At 34.8% G+C, this 21306-nt stretch overlaps 1 protein-coding gene and 1 pseudogene across 2 annotated transcripts in view; one reads left to right on the top strand and one right to left on the bottom strand.

The window, feature by feature from the left end:
* The window catches only part of Brwd1 (bromodomain and WD repeat domain containing 1), a 123788-nt gene that overhangs the window by 75667 nt on the left and 26815 nt on the right, over nt 1-21306 (top strand). For both annotated transcript variants that reach the window (XM_078044655.1, XM_078044654.1), the window contains exons 26-36: nt 3544-3668; nt 4272-4354; nt 5166-5277; nt 6215-6276; nt 13366-13521; nt 13704-13824; nt 14927-15052; nt 16942-17014; nt 17883-17924; nt 19570-19716; nt 20306-20458. In XM_078044655.1, coding sequence (XP_077900781.1) covers nt 3544-3668; nt 4272-4354; nt 5166-5277; nt 6215-6276; nt 13366-13521; nt 13704-13824; nt 14927-15052; nt 16942-17014; nt 17883-17924; nt 19570-19716; nt 20306-20458 — 1200 coding nt within the window. The remainder of the gene's footprint in view (nt 1-3543; nt 3669-4271; nt 4355-5165; nt 5278-6214; nt 6277-13365; nt 13522-13703; nt 13825-14926; nt 15053-16941; nt 17015-17882; nt 17925-19569; nt 19717-20305; nt 20459-21306) is intronic.
* LOC101973989 (U6 snRNA-associated Sm-like protein LSm8 pseudogene) lies at nt 8306-8962 on the bottom strand (annotated as a pseudogene).

Here is a 21306-nt window from a genome sequence, read left to right as displayed (position 1 = left end):
AAACTATTTTATGAAGATGGCTGTTCTCACAGTTTTACTCATCATAGCAGTCCTATTCCTATACATTTGGCTTTTAAATGCATATGGAGGGTTAAGTCCATTTCACTACATCAGTCCTCATTATTCATGGACTTGGTATTTGCAAATAACATACTTGCTATGTTATTTAGAACTCTAAAATCAATATTCATGGAGCTCTTTAGTCATTCCTGGATGTGTTAAGAGTGGCAAAAAATTTGAATTGCCTGATGAATATAACATATTCCTGGATGAGGTTGAACAAGGTAATCCTCTGCCATCTTGTTTCAGTTCTTGTGCTACAAGCAAAAATCCGTGTCATGGTGTGTTTACTGCCACATGTTTCTCGTGTTTTATAATTATTTCGGGAGATGGGGCAATGATTTTGCTATTTATTTATTATTATTTTTTTTAAATATTTATTTTTTAGTTTTCGGTGGACACAATCTTTATTTCATTTTTATGTGGTGCTGAGGATCGAACCCAGTGCAAGACGAGCGCGCCACTGCTTGAGCCACATCCCCAGCCCTTGATTTTGCTATTTATAAGGTCCCCTGAGCATGATGTTTAAGTGATGGCAGGTGTTCCTAGTGCAGGAAGACTATGGTGTAACATAGGGCAAACATATGTATTAGCCCCGTGTCATTCTGATGATGTGAGTTTTAGTGTTGTTCCATGTGAGTTCAGTGTTGAGGAATCAATCGTGTGTGTGTGTGTGTGTGTGTGTGTGTGTGTGTGTGTGTGTGTGGTATGTGTAAGATATGCCTTTAAATATAAATACATAAAGTGGTACTGTGTTCAGTAGTTCACTACAGTACTCTGTGTGTGTGTGTGTGTGTGTGTGTGTGTGTGTGTGTTTTGAAGATCTGCCTTTAAATACAAACACATAAAAAAGTGGTGCTATGTTCTGTAGTTCACTACAGTTTGGTGACAAGAGTTTCCTGGGAGTCTAACATGGGCTTGCCTTTGGAACTCTGATCTAGTGTTCCTTCCATTCCAGTATAAGGCGCTTCATGGAATGTAACTGCTGCAAAAGAGAATCCACTGTGCTTAATACTTTGTTTGGTATAACAATCACATCTAATATTTCATTTTTCCCCATTAGAAAAAAAAAAGAATAAAATTACATTAATGAGGTACCAGTGGTATTTCAATACATACATACATACAGTGAATAACATTGAAATCAGGGTAAACATATCTGTCTCCTCAAACATTTATTATTTCTTTCTGGTGTGAACATTCAAAATGCTTTCTTCTAGCTGTCTAGCTACTGTGTAGTACATCACCAGAACTTACTTCTCCTGTCTACCTAAGTTGGTATCCATTTGTCAACCTTTTCCCCTTTTCTTCTGCTTCTGGTAACCACTGCTCTACTCTGAACTACTATGAGATATCCCTTTTAGTTTCCACAGAAGAGTTTTATCATGTAGTATGTCTCATTGTACCTGGCTTATTTCACTTAATGTCCTCCAGTTCTATATATAACCTTTGCAAATGACAGGATTTCATCCATTTTTATAACTGGATATTATTCCATTGGAATCTATATTACTTTTTCAAAAATCCACCCAGCATTGTTGAACATAGGTTGTTTCTGTTTCTTGGCTACTGTTGAATAAATAGTATGATGAGAAACATAGACGTGCAGGTCTCTCTTCACTTGATTCTTCTTGTTTGGAATTTGTATCCAGTAGAATTCTGAGATCATTTGACTGCTTATGTACATTTCCACCAACAGTGTGTAAGAATTTCCTTTTCTCCATGTTGGCAAGTACTCATTATCTTTTGTTTTTTTATAATAGCTATTTTTATTGGGATGAGATGATATTACAGTTTTGGTTCATATTCCCTGATTCGTAGTTGATAACTGAACATTTTTTTGTATACATATTGACCATTTGTCATCTTTTGAGAAATATCTGTTTAGGTTTATTTCCTGTCTTACTGCTGTTGAGTTTCTTAGGTATTCTGATTATTACCTTATGACAAATGGACATTTGGCAAATATTTTCATCTCTTCTGCAGGTTCTCATTGCTCCCTTGATTTGTTTCCTTTGCTGTGCAGAAGCTTTATTATTTCTAATTGTGTTTGTCTATTTGTACATTTGTTTCCTGCGCTTTTGGAGTTATCTCCTAGATGTCTTTGCCCATTCCAGTGTCCTGAACTGTTAACCCCTGTGTTTCTTCCTAGTAGTTTCATGCCTTATATTTAAATCTTTAATCCATTTTGAGTTCAATTTTTTTCTTAATTGTCAGAGAGAGAGTCTATTTTTATTCTTTGGTATGTGAAAAACCAGTTTTCCCAGCACCATTTATTGACAAGATTGTTTTTTCTCCAGTATAGGTTCTTTTTTTTTTTTTTTGGTGTGGGGGGTTACTCGTGATTGAACTCACGGGCACTCAACCACTGAGCCACATCCCCAGCCTTATTTTGTATTTTATTAGGGACAGGGTCTCACTGAGTTGCTTAGTGCCTCAGTAAATTGCTAAGGCCGGCTTTGAACTCAGAATCCTCCTACCTCTGCCTCCCAAGCAGCTGGGATTATAGGCATGTGCCACCCAGCTGTCCCAAAGCCAATTTCTTTTTTTTTTTAAATTGTCAATGGACCTTTATTTATGAGAATCAAACCCAGTGCCTCACACATGCTAGGCAATGCTCTACCACTGAGTCACAACCTCAGCCCCCTCCAGTTTATGTTCTTAGCACATTTCTTGAAGATCAGTTGGCTGGATGCGTTTTTACTTCTAGGTTCTATATGGAATCATTGGTCTGTGTGTCTGTTTTTATACTAATACCAAGCTGCTTTGCTTATGATAGCTTTGACCTCAAGTAGTTCTTTTCTTTTTGTTCAAGAATGCTTTTACTATTCAGAGGTTCTTTCTTTTTTTTTTTTTTTTTTGTACTGGGGATTGAACCCAGGGGCACTCAACCACTGAGCCACATCCTCTGATCATCTTGTATTTTATTTAGAGATAGGATCTCACTGGGTTGCTAGTGTTTCGATAAGTTGCTGAGGCTGGCTTTGAATTCATGATCCCGAGCCACTGGGATTACAGGTGTGCACCACCATACCCAGAGGTGGTTTTTAAAAATTAATTATATGCATTTTATTATTTTTACCCCTAGTTTGGTGAAAAATGTCTAGTACAAAATTTATATTAGAAAATCTGTGTACAAGGAGAAAAAAGCCAAAAGGAAATAAGTCTTGTTAACAGTGACTGTCTTTAAATGCTAAGCTGATTGGTAATTTGTGCTTTTGTTCTTGTACTTTCATGTTATATTTTCTAGAGTGACTATACTTACTTACTTTCTAAAGTTCTTATATTTGAAATGTATAAAATATCTTGTATTGTGGATATTAGCAAAAATGATTGTAATTTATTAATTTATTTTCTCTAGAGGCAGAGATAGGTTTATTTAGGAAAACCGAGGCACGTTCAAGGGAGAATGTGGGCCATCTCCAGAGGAAGAAAGAGCTGCTTTATTTTAACCACTTTTTTTTTTTTTAATATCTGTTATAGGATCAAGAATTGGTTAAAATAGTTGGAATACGATATGAGGTTGGGCCTCCTACACTCTGTTGCCTCAAACTAGCATTTATAGATCCAGCAACTGGAAGACTTATGGATAAATCATTCTCTATAAGGTACGTACTATTTTTAATGGAATTGTTTGAATTTAGGTTTCTCTATTTTGCTAATAAGCATATCCTTTCCCTTTATTGCATGATCTCTAGTATAACCTATGGATAGCCCAGATGGGGGTGAAGGAGCCATTGGTAGTCATGCGGGTCTTTCAGCAGCTGGACAGCAGCAGTTTTTTAAAAATAAAACAAAACAAACATTCACTTGCCTTGGTGGAGAATTCGGATCTGTCCAGAAATTGCCTTTATTCTTTGGGATAATTTTAGGATAAACCCTCTGTTATACCTATGCTGTTCATGAAAGGCACTAATCATTTAGCATTTGAACACTTAAATGTGGCTGATTTGAATTGTTTACATTGTATTTTGATCAAAGACTTGGGAGTGAAGAAAAAGAATGTAAAATATCTCTTTGCAATAGTATTTTAGGTATGTTGGGTGAAATATAATACACTATTGAAAACTCATTGCTTTTTGTTTTTACTTTTATGGCCTGTGAAAAAGTTTAAATTACATATATAGCTACTGTTATGTTTCTTTTGCACAGTGTTACTTTCAGCTGTAATCTATTGTGTAGACAGTGTGATAATTTTCATTTCTGTTTAGATATCATGATATGCCAGATGTTATTGATTTTCTTGTATTGCGTCAATTTTATGATGAAGCAAGACAGAGAAATTGGCAGTCCTGTAAGTCTGTCCTACTCAATTTTATATAGCCTCAAAAATTAATATTTCATTGTTCTACCTTTTTAGTTGTAGCACTCTTAATTATGGTATATATAAACATATGAGCTCTCGATAGAAACATAAATGACCCCCACATATATGTTGCCGAGGACTTAGTACTAACTGGTACTGATCCTGTGTAGACTTTTTTTTTTTTTTTTTAAAGCCAATCAGTCTTTCTCCTATTTTTAAGGTTTGTGGTGTTGGGAGAAGATTATTTTTACACATTGACAGTAGATTAGACTTATTATTTCCTTTTGGACTTCTCCATAATATATTACATCTTTTTATCTTTAATGGGATACTGATATAATTATTGGTATGTTTTAAAAATAATTTATTCTAATAATTTATTTATCCTAATAAATAATTTATTCTAAATCATTTACATTATTGTCGTAGGATCTCAAATGATCCAGAGATTGAAAATAATTCCAGATTTTACACTGAAAGTGTTCTGTATGTGAAAAAATATTTTTGCCTTTGCTATAATAACCTGTAATAACCTAGTTTTAAATGCAGTGTCTTCAGGAAAACAGACCTTTTTAAAAATCTATTTATAATCTAAATTGTTTTTTTTTTTTTTTTAGTTGTAGATGGACACAATACCTTTATTTTATTTGTTTTTATTTTTATGTGGTGAGGTTGAACCCAGTGCCTCACTCATGCTAGGCAAGTGCTCTACCACTGAACCACAACACAGCCTTAAATATAATATTTTATAGAGAAAAAATGTCAATAGATGCCTCAGACTAGATCTTTTCTCTTACAGGTGACAGGTTCCGATCTATAATTGATGATGCTTGGTGGTTTGGAACAGTGTTAAGTCAAGAGCCATATCAACCACAGTATCCTGATAGTCATTTCCAGTGTTACATTGTTAGGTGTGTATACAGATGAAAACCAACCATCTAAATATTTAGTGTGGCAGGTTGTTGTATGACTAATGTATTTCTGGTTCAATATAATTTTGTCCTTTTAATATTTTGTTTTAGTTGTCAATGCTCTTTAAAAAAATAATTATTGGTATGTTTTTAAAATCATTTATTCTAATTTGTTATACATGATGGCAGAATGCAGTTCATTTCATATTACACATATAAGAGTACAATTTTCAAATCACTGTACAAACAGTATTTTCACAGCACTTGTGTCTTCATACATGCACTTAGAGTAATGGTGTCTAACTCATTCCACTATCATTCCTGTCAGTGGACTTTTATTTATTTACATGCACTGCTGAGAATCACCCAGGGCCTCACACATGCTAGGTAAGTGCTCTACCACTGAGCCACAATCCCTAGCCGCGTTCTTAAGTCTTTATCAATCTGACCTCCAAAATGTCTCTCAGACGGGCACCTGTTTGTTTCCAATAAAATTACTGTTGGTTTAGGTTCTGCTTACTTTCCTGAGACAGTTTCTGTAGCCACCTGATATTTTCTTTTCACCTAATATTGTCAGTTAAATATGTTCAGAAATATAATCTTCTTAAAAACATCTTTGCATTTCAATTGGCTGTGGCATGAAGACTGTTGGGTTGTGGTACCAAGTTTATCCTGTGAATCCTGACTCTGATTTATCCTTTACTTAATTCTGGGTATGGGCCACAGAGGATATCTGGATTTCTTAAACCTGACATACTTTTTTACTCTATTCATAATGTGTCTTTCTAAAAAATTTCATGTTAGTATTTAAAATCTTTTTGATGCAGTGTGGTTAATTTTCATATTTTGTATTCTTTTGGTTATTTTATAACAGTTATTATGTAATCAGTTTGTTTTCATTAAAAGGCTAACCAGAGTTTTGTTGTTTTTTTAACAGGTGGGACAATACTGAAATTGAAAAATTAAGCCCATGGGACATGGAACCAATTCCTGATAATGGTATATATATAAATGAAAACATTTTTATTATCTTTATATCATTTGCAATTTATCTTGCTGTTGCACATACTAGATAGAGCATGACTATATTTTTTTGTAAGTATGTTCAAATTATCACTCAAAACATAGTACTAAGACAATAGAATTAACATATATCTCTCTCATTCTTTTTTTAAAAAAATTGATAAACCTTTATTTTATTCATTTATTTATATGCGGTGCTTAGAATAGAACCCAGTGCCTCGCACATCTAGTCAAGTGTTTTACCACTGAGCCACCACTGCAGCCCCTCTCTCATTCATTCTTGATCTCCGATTCCAGCTTGACTCTTAGTAGCCTGCTATCGCTGCATACACCACCATGCTTTAAACTCTTCGAGACTTCTTTCAGGTGTCCTCCACTTCCTTTTCTTCATTCTTATTCTGTCAAGTGAAAGATCAGAGTTGATTTCCCTGTGTCTTGTGCTTTCCCTCTACCTTCCTATGGATCGTGTGTTCTTTGTGAAAGCTTGCCCTTCCTCCAGAGTGTGCTGTTCCACAACTGCCACTTTTTGAAGGACCTGGTATTTATTCTTAGCTCATTTCCTTCAGTAATTTTTAATTTCCTTCTTCATTTCTCTTGTCAGGTTTGAATATGTCTCTTGTACTTTTCATTTGGCTTTATTGAACATTTTTTTCTTTCTTGCTTAATCTTTTGAAAGGGTGCTATATTTCTCTTACCTAATGTTCACTAGTAAGCTTTCTTTTATCATTAGTGTTTACTAAACCTGGTGGGGGGCGGGGGAATAGAAAGGCTTGACTTTCCATCCTGGAAGTGGTGGTGCACACCCGTAATCCCAGCAAGTCTGGGGCCAAGGCAAGAGATTGTTGGTTTAACAACCACAAAAACCCAACACTCCTGTCCTTCTGTACCCATTGCTTGGAGATGCATGAAGTCTTTCCTCCGTGAGATTCTTGCTGTTTCTGTCCCAGGGCCAACCCTTTTCCTTTGTGCTTTTATTCTACTATATCTCCGTCAACCTTTGTCCACTTTATTTTGGAAATATGGAGTTTTTCAAATAGTTTTTTCTAATAACTGCACTGTTGAAGATACCAGTGACTTTAGATTTTCTTTTGAGCTTAGTAACTTAAAAATGATGCTTAGTTGAAGACATAATGAGCATGCAGTAGACAAGTAAGACTCAGCCTTTTTTGGGGCAATACTAGGGATTGAACCCAAGGGCACTTTACCACAGAGCTGTATTGCAGTTCTTTTCATTTTTTAAAAATTTGATATAGGATCTTGCTGAGTTGCTGAGGCTTGCCTCAAACTTGGTGATCCTTTTACCACAGCCTCCCACATCGGTGGGATTATAGGTATGTGCTAATGAACCCTGCAAACCCAACCTCTTTTGAGTTCTTACTCTGCTAAGAACTTCATCTTATCAACTGACTTAATCTTACTCTGAGGTTGATGCTGTATTTTACAGATGTAATTAAGGCAGAATCTCATGCGCCACCCATGTTGGCATCTTCCCTATGACCCCCAAATTGATCTTGGGCCTCACTCGTGCTGGGCAAGCACTCTACCGTTGTGCCGCATCCCCAACCTATGGCTCAGTTTTAAATAACTTGCCTAAAGTCAAACATCTAGGAAGGGTAAGAACTTCGATTCTTACTCACACTATCTGGCTCTAACTTGTGCTTTTAACTGCTGTTTGTTTGCAGCTGCTTCATTTTTTTTTTTTTAAGCTTGCATTATTAAGGATATTTGTGTGCACAGTTTATATAATGCAAACATTTCTCTTTTCAAGTAGTTTTCCATAAATATTAAAATATCAGTACCAGTTTTTCTACATTTTTAAAATCATTAGATTTTCACATCATTTAAAAGAAAAATAAAACCAAGCTACTATACTGATATTTAGGCAAAAATATTTTTTTTCAGTAAAAATGTAGAAATATTTTTATTTATATATTACAGTGAATCAATATGAAGTCAGAATTCACTATTACTCATTCCTAAAAATTTTATATATCTTCCTCAGAATAATTGGTTTCTGTATAAGCTTTAGATGCCTAATGTATGTAGTTTTCTCAGTGTGCTACAGAGTTTAGAGATTCTGCTGGAATACTCCAAAAGTCAAATGCACAATCTGTCTGATCAGCAGTGTCTCCAATTACTATAACATTGTCACTTCTTAGAATATATGTCCTAGTACCAGTGTTCTACTCCCTGTGAAGAGCTCAGTGAATACTTATTCATGGCTTTCATCCAAAATCAATTTAATGATCCTGTCAAAGCCTTTCAGTGTTCCCACAATCATTCTTCCATCAGAAGTAATAACAGCAGCAGTGTAGTTGATGTAGTTCTCCACGGTGGGCATCATGCTACTTGGCCCAAAGGTTGCTGGCAATGAAGTAGTGCAGTTGACAGAGATAAAGGCTTGGCTGCTTCATTTTAAAGGATATTACAGATCAGTGAAAACACTCCATAACTTCTGTAAAAAACTCCCATGTGTAAATGAGGCCAATAAGCATTTAGAATTGTCAAAAGACATGAGCAGGCAAAAAAACAAGGAGCATATGAACACCTCACATATCAATATTGTTATGGAAATGCCTAATAAAATGACAAAGTATCATTTCCATTTATGAGAATTATGGATTATAAATTTATCTGAGATGGGAAGATTGCAAGTTGGAGGCTATCTGGGCAACTTAGACCCCATGTCAAAATAAAAAGAGCTGGTTGTGTAATTCATTAGTAAAGCACCCCTGCTTTCAATCTCTAGAATCCTGCCCCTCCCCCCCAAAAAGAAGCTTTTCACTTTATTGCACTTTAAAAAACTGTTCATTAAAAAAAAATTCATTCTTATGAAATATTACAAAAATTGGGCAGAAAATTTCTTGATACCTGGATTTCCCATCTTACGTAGTCAACATGTACAATGAATTATTATTCATTAATAAGAAGAAATACCTTGGTTTTTATAAATATCATTCACCAACAAAGTGGAGCATATCTTCATGGAATAACGGCCCACTCCACAGCTAGAACAAGGAAAGTACAAGGTGAGACTTAAGAATACCTCCTTGTGTCAGAAAGTAAAGAAATGCTCAAAAACACAAAACAATGATCAGAAGACACAGGAGCCAATTTGAAGGGGCTCCAAATGGTCAAATATAATAGCATAAAAGAGTGCAGCCGCTAAATATTAAGTTATATTACTTTATGAAAAATTGAGACATTCTAGTATAAATACATAAAAGGTTTTATTGAAAACCAGGAAATTATCTACTTTGTGCTACCATGTGATCTATAGAGTTTATTTAAATTTTATTTTTGTTTCACTGTCGTTTTACATGTTGGATTTAATTGTCATTATGTCAGTCCCCTTTTATGAGTTCCCTTATTCTTCCACCATCTTACATGACCTTGATGTCTTTGAAGAGTACTGAGTAATTTTAAGAACATCCCTTAGTTCAGTTTAGTCTGATTCTGTTTAATGAAATCCAGCTTTTGGATCTTTAACAAAGTTTCAGACAAGTGATAGTATCCTTTTTAGTGCATTATTTTGGGAGGCACATTTTATCTGTTGTATGACTGGATGAGCTAGCTTTAACAATTAGGTTATGTCTGTAAAGTTTGTAATTAATGTCTCCTGTGGATATACTTATGTGCTATAAACAAGGTATTCTCATCCTTTATCCACTCCCTAATTTTAGCATCCATATTGATTCTTGCCTGAAGTAATTATGATGGTCTTTGCCAAGCAGTGATTTTGTTTTCATTATTTCTTTTACATAATAGTAGTTGAAATTCTAAGATACATCTTCTCCTTCCTTATTTGTTTATTTATACTAGTATATAGTTTTTTTTAAATAAGTTTTATTCAGTTGCTGTAGTTTATTTAGTTTGTTACCACGCTGTAAAAGTTTTGACCATTGGGTGACCCTTCAAGTTGGCTCCAATGTCTTTTGACCTTTGTTTTTGTCGTTTTTGAGCATTTTTTTACTTTCTGACACAGGTGTTTAAGACTCAAAATGTACTTTCCTTGTTCTAGCTCTGGAGTAGCTATTATTCCATGAAGCTGTGGCTCATTTTATTGGAGAATGGTATTTAGAAGCCACGATACTACATTTTATTGATATTCAAATAACATTCATTGTTTGGACATACCACAATTTTATTTATCCATTCTTCAGCTGAAGAAATCTGGGCTGTTTCTACTTTGGTTATAAATAAGTTGCTATAAATATCATGAACAAGTTCTTATGACTCCTGGGAATGGCATTACTGAGTCACGTGGCATTTAACCTTTTGATGAACTGCCAAGATGTTTTCCAAAGCAGTTGTGCCATCTTATATTCCCAACAGTAGTATATGTGGTTCCAATTTCTCTATATCCTGGGCAGTCCTTTTTTCCTCCTTTCCTTAATCCTTCAATTTCCCTCCTAATGAGTATGAGGTATTACTACAGTCTTGACTTGAATTTCTTTGATGTCTAAAGATACTGCTATCCTTATATTTGCTTGTTAGTCATTTCTGTTAGTCATTACTGTTTTTCAGGTCATGGTTTCTTCTGTTTCTTTTATATAGTGTCTATGGGGTTTATTTATTTTTTCCCTACTGTGTTGTCTTTTTACTGTTTATTTTGGATAGTTTCTATTGCTGTATCTTCAAGTTTACAAATGTTTTCTTATTACCATCCCATATAGTTTGCATGTCATATTATTTTTATCTCTGGAAGTTAGACTTTGGTGATTCTACCCCCCATACTTTCCAGATACTATTTTTTTCCTATGAACATGAAAAATATCACAGTGTTCATGTTTATTCTTTATCATGTTTATTTTTGACAGTCCCTGTTGGTTAAAACTCCTCATAATGGATATTTCCTGATTATTTTTTATGCCTTATAATTTTTAACTTGATCCCAAACATTTTGAATTTTACATTGTTGGGTTGAGTGTTTTTGTATTCCTAAAAATATACTTTGTTCTCTGACAGTTTTGTTGAAAAAATTTTCATGCTTAAATTTGTTAGGTGAGATTGGAGCAGCGCTCTACCTGGAACTAATTATTTCCCACTGCTGACATGGCTCTGTTATGTAGTCAGTCCATGGTTCTGAATCCTGAAGTTTTCTAGTCTAGCTTGTGAGAAACAGGTGTGGTTTCTGGCCATTTTGAGCATTTTGAGTGTCTTGTCTCATTATTTCTTATTCTTTCATTTGTTTCTTTTTTTGTCCCCCATCTCCTCCTGGCATTTCCCCTCTATGCATACACAGGCTGATCACTAGTAAAAGGAATACTTGTCATGGAGCCCTTTGCAGCTCTGTCCTCACCAAGCTCTGTTCTGTGAACTCTCAGTTCTGTCTGTTGGCTACAGATACTCCTCTGGCTCTACCTTCATTCTTGCTCCTTGTACCATGGCCTGGTTCTTCTCCCTAGGCAAGATGGTGTGTTGTAGGGCTTACCTCCTTTGTGTTATTTTCTGTGATATTCCTGTCCTTTGTCTAATGTTCTTTGTCTTGAAAACCATTGTTTTAATAACTTGGGTTTTTGTTTTGTTTTAGCATGTATGATATATGCAGTCCTTGTTATGTCATTTTCCAGAAACAAACTAAAAACATCGTAGCTAACTCCTGAACACCTGCTCCATTTGGGGCATTGTGCTGAATAATACTGTGAGGTAGTAACTTTTTGCTATTCCCGTTTAGCAAGTGGGTAAAGCAGGACAGAAGTTAAACACTTGACCGGTATCGTGGTTTTTGGATAGTTTAGATGTGTTTCAAATTCAGATTCTGGCTTTGGTAAATCAGTGTTTTTTTGAGCACTTTGTTTCTTGCTCATATAGCCTCCTTAGCTTTTTTTTTGAATACATAAAATATTGAATAGGTAAAATATTATTTCCTTTTGACTAGATAAAATATTATTCTGGAATAGATTGTAAAATACAAAAATTTTGGCCTAGAGCACTGGAATATCCTTTCTATCCTGTTTCTTGGTCCTGCAGAAATTAAAAAACAAATAATTTTTCTTTGTAATAGGAATTATTTATAAATTTTTCATCCCATCATTACACTAGTAAGTTCTCATAGATCAAAACTTTGAAGTGAAGAATATTAACAAAAAAATGAAGCAACTGGTGCTGTACAAAATGTGTTTGTAGGGATTTTTAACTGCTGTGTTTCTAGAAGACCTCGTTTAACATTCTGCCCACTGTGTGGTTTGAAAGCCACTGTCCCAGAGACGCTGCCTGCTGTAGAATAGTGCTGAGTAATTCTAGTGATTGCACCCAGTAGAGGGTGCTCCTTGGCTGTGATGGAACCCGTGTTTAGTAAGCTGACTAGAAGTTTAAAAAAAAAAAATCAAAAAACAAAACCAAAAAAAACCAACAACACCCTTTCTGCTTCGTTTGTATTCCTTTAAATTAAGGAATTTAGCCATTTGTCATATTGAAATTGTTTTACCTTATTTGCCTTTTAAAAAATTCATTCATTGTTTAACATTTAAGATGAATTGGATGTTTGTTTATACCTTTTTTTGTCTTGTTTTTGAAAATCACATTTCGAATAAGTTTTCTTTTTTAGCTTTATTTTATTTATTTATTTTTTAAATGTGGTGCTGAGGATCGAACCCAGGTCCTCACACATGCTAGGCACGCACTCTAGCTTGAGCCACAACCCCAGCCCCTTGACTAAGTTTTGAAACTTAATGTTGTCAGATTCATTTTCTGTTTTCAGTGATCTCTAGGTTAGTTTCTCCCTGAAGAAAGACAGACTGTGATGGTAGCCCTCTATTTTAAATTTTACTAGGGTGGGTAGGTTGTACTTATACAGCTTTCTTGTCTCAATAAGTTTTAAAAAGTTGTACTAGTTTTAAAAATTTTTATGGGTGCATAATAGCTATAATTTTAATATAATTATAAATGAATGAGTATAATTTGTTTTAGGTATGTCCCCAGTACTTACCCTTTGCACTCTATTTTTGGCCAGGGAAGTAATCTGATTTATGAACTTTGAAAATTGAATTCAATATGGCATGCGTACATTTTGTGGGATGATTTCTAACCCCCACCCCTTTCTCTTTTAAATGGGTTTCATAGTTGATCCACCTGAAGAATTAGGAGCAAGTATTTCAGTCACAGCAGATGAGCTAGAGAAATTGCTGTATAAACCACAAGATGGAGAATGGGGCCAGAAATCGAGAGATGAAGAATGTGACCGGATTATTAGTGGTATAGATCAACTTTTGAATCTTGGTAAGTTTTTTGTGGGGTGGTAGTTTTCTTTTCAAGTTGTTCATAAAAGTGTTTCAAAAATAGTAACCTAACCGAAGTTATGTTCTTAAACTAGTTTCTGTTCTTAAACTTGTTGGTTTGTAGAAAAATATTATTTAGAGGTAATGGACTTCATAATAAAACTCCTCTGCCTTCCCTAACAGATATAGCAGCAGCTTTTGCAGGCCCAGTTGATCTGTGTACATATCCAAAGTACTGCACTGTAATAGCTTATCCAACTGATCTTTACACAATCCGAATGAGACTTGTTAATCGATTTTACAGGTTAGTTGAAAATTACTTTAAAAAGTCTTTTGGGGCTGGGGATGTGGCTCAAGTGGTAACGTGCTCGACTGGCATTCGCGTGGCGCTGGGTTCCATCCTCAGCACCACATAAAAATAAAGATGTTGTGTCCGCTGAAAACTAAAAAATAAATATTAAGAATCTCCCTCCCCCCTCTCTCCCTCTCCCCCTCTATCTCCCCCCCCTTTTAAAAAAAAGGTCTTTGGCCACAGTGAGGTTAAGATAAAAGATAGTGGATAGTTGACGGTGACTTTGGTTAGTTTGGGGAGCTGATTAACCTGATTTTGTTTCATTCTCCTCTTTGACCAAGAGATTGCCTTTGGATAGCTGTGGGTAGAGCCAGGCATTAGATGAAACACCATGTTTCCTTCAATCATCAGTTGTGTTTTTATTAGAAATAGTTAAGTAGCTAGATATTGTATATTTAAATTCCTACTTGACTGCTTCATTTAAAAATGTGGTCATTAGACTTTGATCTTTGAAGCATTTGTCTTTGACTTGTAGAACATGATAATTGTAAGATTTTCTCTTTATAATGATTTTTATAGCAATTGATGGTATTTTGTTTTTTTATGATTCCAAAAAACTTCTTTTGAGAAATTACCATTGCACAAAAGTCATCTTGAGCCCACTGTGTATGTGTGTGTGTGTGTGTGTGTGTGTGTGTGTATTTATTTATTTATTTCTGTAGTCATATACTGGAATGTGGTTTCAGACGAGTCAGAAACCACTTTAGCCAGTTTATAGTGAAACCAAGGCTGTGAGTGTTCTTTAACACATTTTCTGCATTGACTTTTAACAGCTTCAAAAGTAACTAGGCATTGTGAAAAAGAGGTTGCTGTGTTGGTTTTCTGTCTGTGATTAAATGGTCTGTTAGGATTTTGGTCCTTAAATTACTTTCAATATATTGTTCAATATAATTCCTTATGACATCAATCAAATTGGTAATATTAGAAGGTTATTCATTATAAATTTCCATTTAATGATTTCATTAATATGCCATATTAATTTAATATGCTAATTTTGAAAAACTGGATTTTTGTCTTCATTTTCTAACCCTAAATTGACTGTTTTATTTTGAAGGAGGCTATCTGCATTAATTTGGGAAGTCCGATATATAGAACATAATGCCAGAACATTTAATGAACCTGAAAGTGTGATTGCAAGATCAGCTAAGAAGATAACTGACCAACTTTTAAAATTTATTAAGTAAGTGATCTCATATGCTGTGTAAAAGTAACTGCAGTGTTACTTTTACACAGCATATGTGTAAAAGTGTTACGAGATCTTGTAACCATCTCGTTTTTAACTTTTTAAAGGTCTAAAATATTCTTCTAGTGTTTTTTTTAGATGACATTTCTTCATATGTTCATTATAATTTCAGTAAAGGAACAAGAAATGGAACAGTTTTTTTTTTTTTTTTTTACTTTTTATATCAGAGATACCATATACCCTTCATCTAGTACGTCTTTGTTAACATTTTACTCAATTATGGTATGCTTATAAAATATTGAAGTTAACCATGGTACAATAGTATTGATAAAATGTAGAATTTACTTGAATTTTACTTATTTTTACACCAATATTATTGTTAATTTTTCACGAGCCAACTTGGACTCCCCATTACATTGTATTTTCTTACTTTTCTGCCTGCTCCTCAGTCTTCCCTTTTCTCTCAGGATCTTATCATTTTTATAAATGTTCATTACTTACTTTAATACTTAGAGTATACTTAATTTGTTTTTTTTTTTTTTTAATGATTAGTTTGGATTATGTCCTGTGAAAGTATTTGTACATATGTGAATATTTTATACATTTTATTCCACTGGGAAGTCAGTTTGGAATGAAAGAATGAAAAGTGAAATAGACATTGAGACTCAGGTTCTAATGTTTTCCTGTGCATTCTTTCATACATTAGACAAACAAGTCAGCTTCATTGATCTTATGATTTAAATCATAAATTATAATTCTTCATGTAGCTCCACCATGCGGCCAGCGCAATGGTTTCATTAATGAGGTTCTTGGCATAAAAGTTAGCTAGCAGAGATCGAAATAAAACACACAGACTCAGTTACCTTCTTCTATTGCCAGGTCCGAGACGGCTCCCCTCTCTAGTTCCCACCTCTAAACGCCCGGCAGGGCAGCAAGGATTACTCAGGGCTAGCAGGAGAGAGAGAGCGAGCACGCCAGGGAGTAGCCTTTTATTGGGGAACAAGAAATTCAGGGGAGAATTCCATCCAATGAAGGTTGAGGGGGGCCGCACTCCAAGGTCAGGGTCAGTGATTGGGCCCCCGGGGTCAGTGGTCAGTCACACCCCCACACGGACGGGTTCTCTCATCAGGAGAGGGCCGGGAAAGTTCCCACACAGTTAGCCAGAGCGCCTCAGACCCCAACCGGGAGTCGCCCAGTCACGTGTGAGAACGGCTCCCCACATGTAGCTATGACAGTACTTTCTAAGGATCAGATATTGGAGAAAATAATTTATAGACAATGTCATTATTTTCAACATCTAGCTAAATGCTAGAGGATAATGGACTGCTTTCAGTTTACTTTGGTTAATTGTGTCCTGAGTCTTGGGCACCTAGACTCATGTAACTCTTCTCAGGATCACCTTTACTGCTTAAGGAAAATCACTCATTTTTATCATCTTTATACCTAGACCTAACCATACTTTAACATCTGTTCTTCTGACTCCCCCCGCCCAAGCTATTGTTTTATTTTCTACTTCCTTTTTCCTTAGCTTTGATCTCAAATCACCTATATGTATTCCTGTACTGTATGAATATCTCTAGTGCTGATACTTAGAAAAACTCATCTATGCAGTCAGCCAAGTGAGGCCATGAATATGTTGTTTCTGGATTACCGCTTAATTTACATACACATTTAAATGGAAAAAGAGACACAATTCTAAATTAGGATTTAAAGATGGCCAGTTTTTTCCCCACAGAGGATTAGGTCAAAATCTGGTATTATTATTGTTGAAATTAGGTATAAATAGGTTGGGGACCTGTTTTTATTTTAATGTATAGTGTGAAACTAGATTTGCATACTATTGATGTGAATTTCTTTTCTTTTTCTTTCTTTTTTTTTTTTGAAAGGAATCAAGACTGTACAAACATCTCAGAACTATCTAACACATCTGAAAATGATGAGCAAAATGCTGAGGATTTGGTATGAAGTGTGTTAATTTTACAATCGCTTTTATTAGTTTCAAATGATAATTTAAAAATGAGGGAAGTAGAAGATGTTGGTTACCTAATATTGATTTTTTTTCCTGTATTTCAATAAACTGTGAACATAGGGCATTTGATTAAAATTTTTCAAATTATCATCTAGAGGATTAGTTGATGTGATTTTGTTAGCCAATGAGTGATATATGAGTCAAAATATTTCCCTTTCCAAATTTTAGCTAGTTAAAGTTATATTGTTAAAAATACCTTGGAGGCTAGGGATATAGCTCAGTTGGTAGAGTGCTTGCCTCGCATGCACAGGGTCATGGGTCCAATCCCCAGCACCACCAAAAACCAACCAAACAAAAAACCTTGAAAGTCTTTTTGTTGTTGTTGTTTTTATAAGACCATTATAAAGCATTGAGTTTAATCATAATTAAAAACCAATGGCTTGCTCAAGAGTGCCTGTATATAGTTTCCCCAAAATGGTAGGAAATAGCAACAAATAGCAACAGTGGGTGTACTTTCACTTCATAATATATTTCAGTTTTGGAATGGAGTTGCAGAAAGGATGTTCTTTAAAGCTATTATAATGAATTTTACACAAACTCTTATTATGGTTTATTGTAACATAATAAAAATGGATGTACTAATAAGTGATTTAGGGAATAAGAAAACTCATGAAACACAAAATGCAGGAACTATAGGAAGCTATGTGTTTCTGGGTTTTATGGGTAGAGATAAAAATGCAAAGGTGAAGCTGCTTTGTGCATTTGTTAGGAAATGCAATAAAGTGACATTTTACTGCAGTGTTTGTATATTTTTAATTAGAATCAAAAACACTTAGGGTGCTCTGATTTTGTTTCTAGGATGATAGTGATCTTCCTAAAACATCTTCTGGACGAAGGAGAGTAAGTTACTCTTTGCGATTGACTTTTGTGATGTTCTTTGTTTAAAATCGAATCTTTGCCTTCAGATTTTAGGTTTTGTCTTTCAAAAGTTGTATTGATCAGAAAGTGAATATTTTTGAGAAATGAGAAATCACTGAACATTGGTTAGTTAGGAAATTAAGTTTAGTGTGAGAGTTGTCATTTGAGCTGTGCTCTCAGAGTGAGATGAGGACAATCAGAAGCATGGTGGGTACCAGAGCAAAGACAGAAACTGGGAAATGTGCACATTCATGGGCATGCTTACACAACATAGAGGTAGAATGCTGGCATGAGTAAGGTGACTGGATGCCCATCAGGTTAGGAGCAGATAAGGGCTGTACTGAAACCCAAGGATTTTATTTAAATTTAAAGAAAGGAAGTGATTGCATAGCCCAAACGGATGAGTAGAATTTGAAGGTTAAGAAGATAGGTATTAAAGGAGATGAGTTAGTTCATTTTGAGAATGTAGCATGAAGCGTGGGAACCTAGACGGTTCTTGGAATGGAAAAAGGAAGATGATGAGGCCTTTAATTTTTTTTTTTTAAAATAATTGTAGATGGACAGCATGCCTTTATTTGTTTAGTTTTTTATGCAGTGCTAAGGATGGAACGCAGTGCCTCACACATGCTAGGTGCAAGTGCTCTGCCACTGAGCCACAGCCCCAGCCTGGATGATGAGGCCTTTTAAGGGAAAAATTCACCAGGATTTGGTGACTGAATCATTTTTTAAACTTAAGCATTTGTGGCAGGTGCAGTTCTACATGTCTATCATATCAGCTACTGGGAGGCTAAGCCAGTAGGCTTGTGAGTTTGAGCCCAGCATGGACAACTTAGTGAGACCCAGTCTCAAAATAAAATGTAGTCAGGTGTGAGGCCCTGAGTTTAATCTCTAGCAACACACACAAAATCTTAATTTGTTGGGAAAGAGAGATTAAGGAAATAGAAAAGAAGGTATGAAAATAAGTTTAGGAAATTAGGTGAGTATAATTGGATGTCAATATAGCTCTTAAATTCTGCTGTGACAGGTTAATTAAAATAAGTCATTCATAAAAAATGATTAAAACATCTTAACCTCATCATTTTAAATTTTAAGTCCTCCTTAAATTGAAGTTTCTTTAAGTCAAATGTTACTTTGTTTTACAGTATGCTTGTTCCAAATAATTTTGAGAAGTGAGACCTGTCAGTCTCATCTGATTTGTCATTTTCATATAGTTTAATTTCTAAGTAGACTCCTAAACGTTTAATAGCTAGTACTTACTTTGTACTTTTTATTTACAAAATTTTATTATTTCCATTACTGAAGATTTAACCCGGGGGCATTCTGCCACTGAGCTACATCCTCAGTTTGGTTTTTTTTTTTTTGTTTGTTTTTTTAATTTTGAGATAGGGCCTTGTTAAATTGCTGAGGCTAGCCTTGAACTTGGAATCTTCTTGCCTGAGACTCCCAGGTCTCTGGGATTGCAGGTGTGCAGTGCACTTCTGCACCTGTTTTAAGGCAGCCACAGTTCTTATGATGCAATATAGAAAATAATAAACAGCACAATTGGATTTTTATCACAGTCATGCCATTGTGTAATGATTATTTTCCTAAGATTAAAAAAAAATTAGTATTATAAATGTATTTTTAGGTCCATGGTTGGAAAGTAAGGAGCAACACAGCTACCAGTTATGTTGAAAGCAACTGGAAGAAACAGTGTAAGGAACTGGTGAACTTAATTTTTCAGTGTGAAGATTCTGAACCATTTAGACAACCTGTTGATTTGGTTGAGTATCCAGTAAGTTTCCATTGTTTGAATGTTTGGGTTTTTCTTGTTTTGGGAAAGAGGGGGTTTGAATAGGGTATTTAAATTAAACCTTAAATTAACATAAAGGTCTAGGCTTTATGTTAACATTTTCTCTTACCATTTGCTGTAGAGGTTCTCCCGTTTCTCATTTAAGGATTTAGACTTAGTTATCCAGTATTACATAGTAATAAGAGATCCCTATGTGCTTATCTATTATGTTTATCTATTATCTAAGCAGGCACAGAAGCCCAAGGAAAACTTAGATAAAATTTTACTCTATATACATAGGAAAGATGACCTAAAAACAAACAAACAAATAAATAAATAAAAGATCACAACAACAAATTTACTGTAGAAAGGTTGGAAATTATAGAAGTATTAAAGTAGGACATGAAATCATCCCATGTCCTAGTACCAAAATAATGTATATTTTGATCTATTTGTACTTTGTCTTTGTGTCTGGACCTTTTTTAAACAGTCATGAAATCTGAAGATGCTTCTACCCCCCAGCTCCCATCATTTTGAATATTCCTGAGATCTGATAAAGTGCATCTGTGAACTAACTATTTTTAAAACCTAGGACTACCGAGATATTATAGATACTCCCATGGATTTTGGAACCGTAAGGGAAACCCTGGAAGCCGGAAATTATGACAGCCCTTTGGAATTTTGCAAAGACATCCGATTGATATTTAGCAATGCAAAAGCATATACACCAAACAAAAGATCAAAGGTAAATTTTAAAGTGGTTTATTAAAAAATCATTCATGGTCTGTGTTTTCCCACTCATTGGTAGAGGTTGCAATATTACAAGTAAGTGAATAAAGTAAGACTACTCTGAAGAGCAGAGCTGTGCTGTTGCCCAAAGAGCTTCAGTTCTTTTCCTTTTAACAATTGATATTTGTCATAATCTCTTAGAGTTTACTGAATAAATGAAGATTGGTGAGAATTAAGGTACCAGTAGAAAATGAAAAAATTAGATTGTAGAATGATTCTGTTTTATTGCTCTTAATAATCTTCTAGTCTTTGTCAACTCTAGTAGTCTATTAAAAGTTTATGAAAATTCTCTGAATTAACTACTGCATTTCATCACGTAATTGCTGCCATTGCATTAAAGTGTATTCATGAGTGTTCCATGCAGCCCAATCTTACAGCAGAAACTATTCAATCATAAATGATTTTTAAGTATTACTGGCATAGTTTTTTTGTTTTTTAAAAAGGTACACATAAAGGTTGTATCTTACTTTTTTTGTGAAAAAATTTGGCATGAAAACTGTGATTATGTGGTGAAATTCAGTTGTCAGGATGTTCAGATAAACCTCATTGCTTGTACTGTTTCTGTCCCTTTGTGTCCAGCTCATTTCACGTATCATAATGTGTTAAGACTTGTAGCATGTGTCTGAACTTTATTCCTTTTGTGGCCAAATAAAACTTTGGTGTATAGGGAGAACACATCTTATTCTTTCATCTGCTAATGGGCAGTTGGGCTGATTTTACTTTTTGGCCACTTTGAATAATGCTGCGACAAATATCTGTCTTGAGTACCTGCTTTCAGTTCACTTGGGTGTATATGTAAGAGTA

The sequence above is a fragment of the Ictidomys tridecemlineatus genome, chromosome 3, assembly GCF_052094955.1.
Source record: "Ictidomys tridecemlineatus isolate mIctTri1 chromosome 3, mIctTri1.hap1, whole genome shotgun sequence".
NCBI classification, from domain to species: domain Eukaryota; kingdom Metazoa; phylum Chordata; class Mammalia; order Rodentia; family Sciuridae; genus Ictidomys; species Ictidomys tridecemlineatus.
This window is presented reverse-complemented; position numbering and strand designations above follow the sequence as displayed.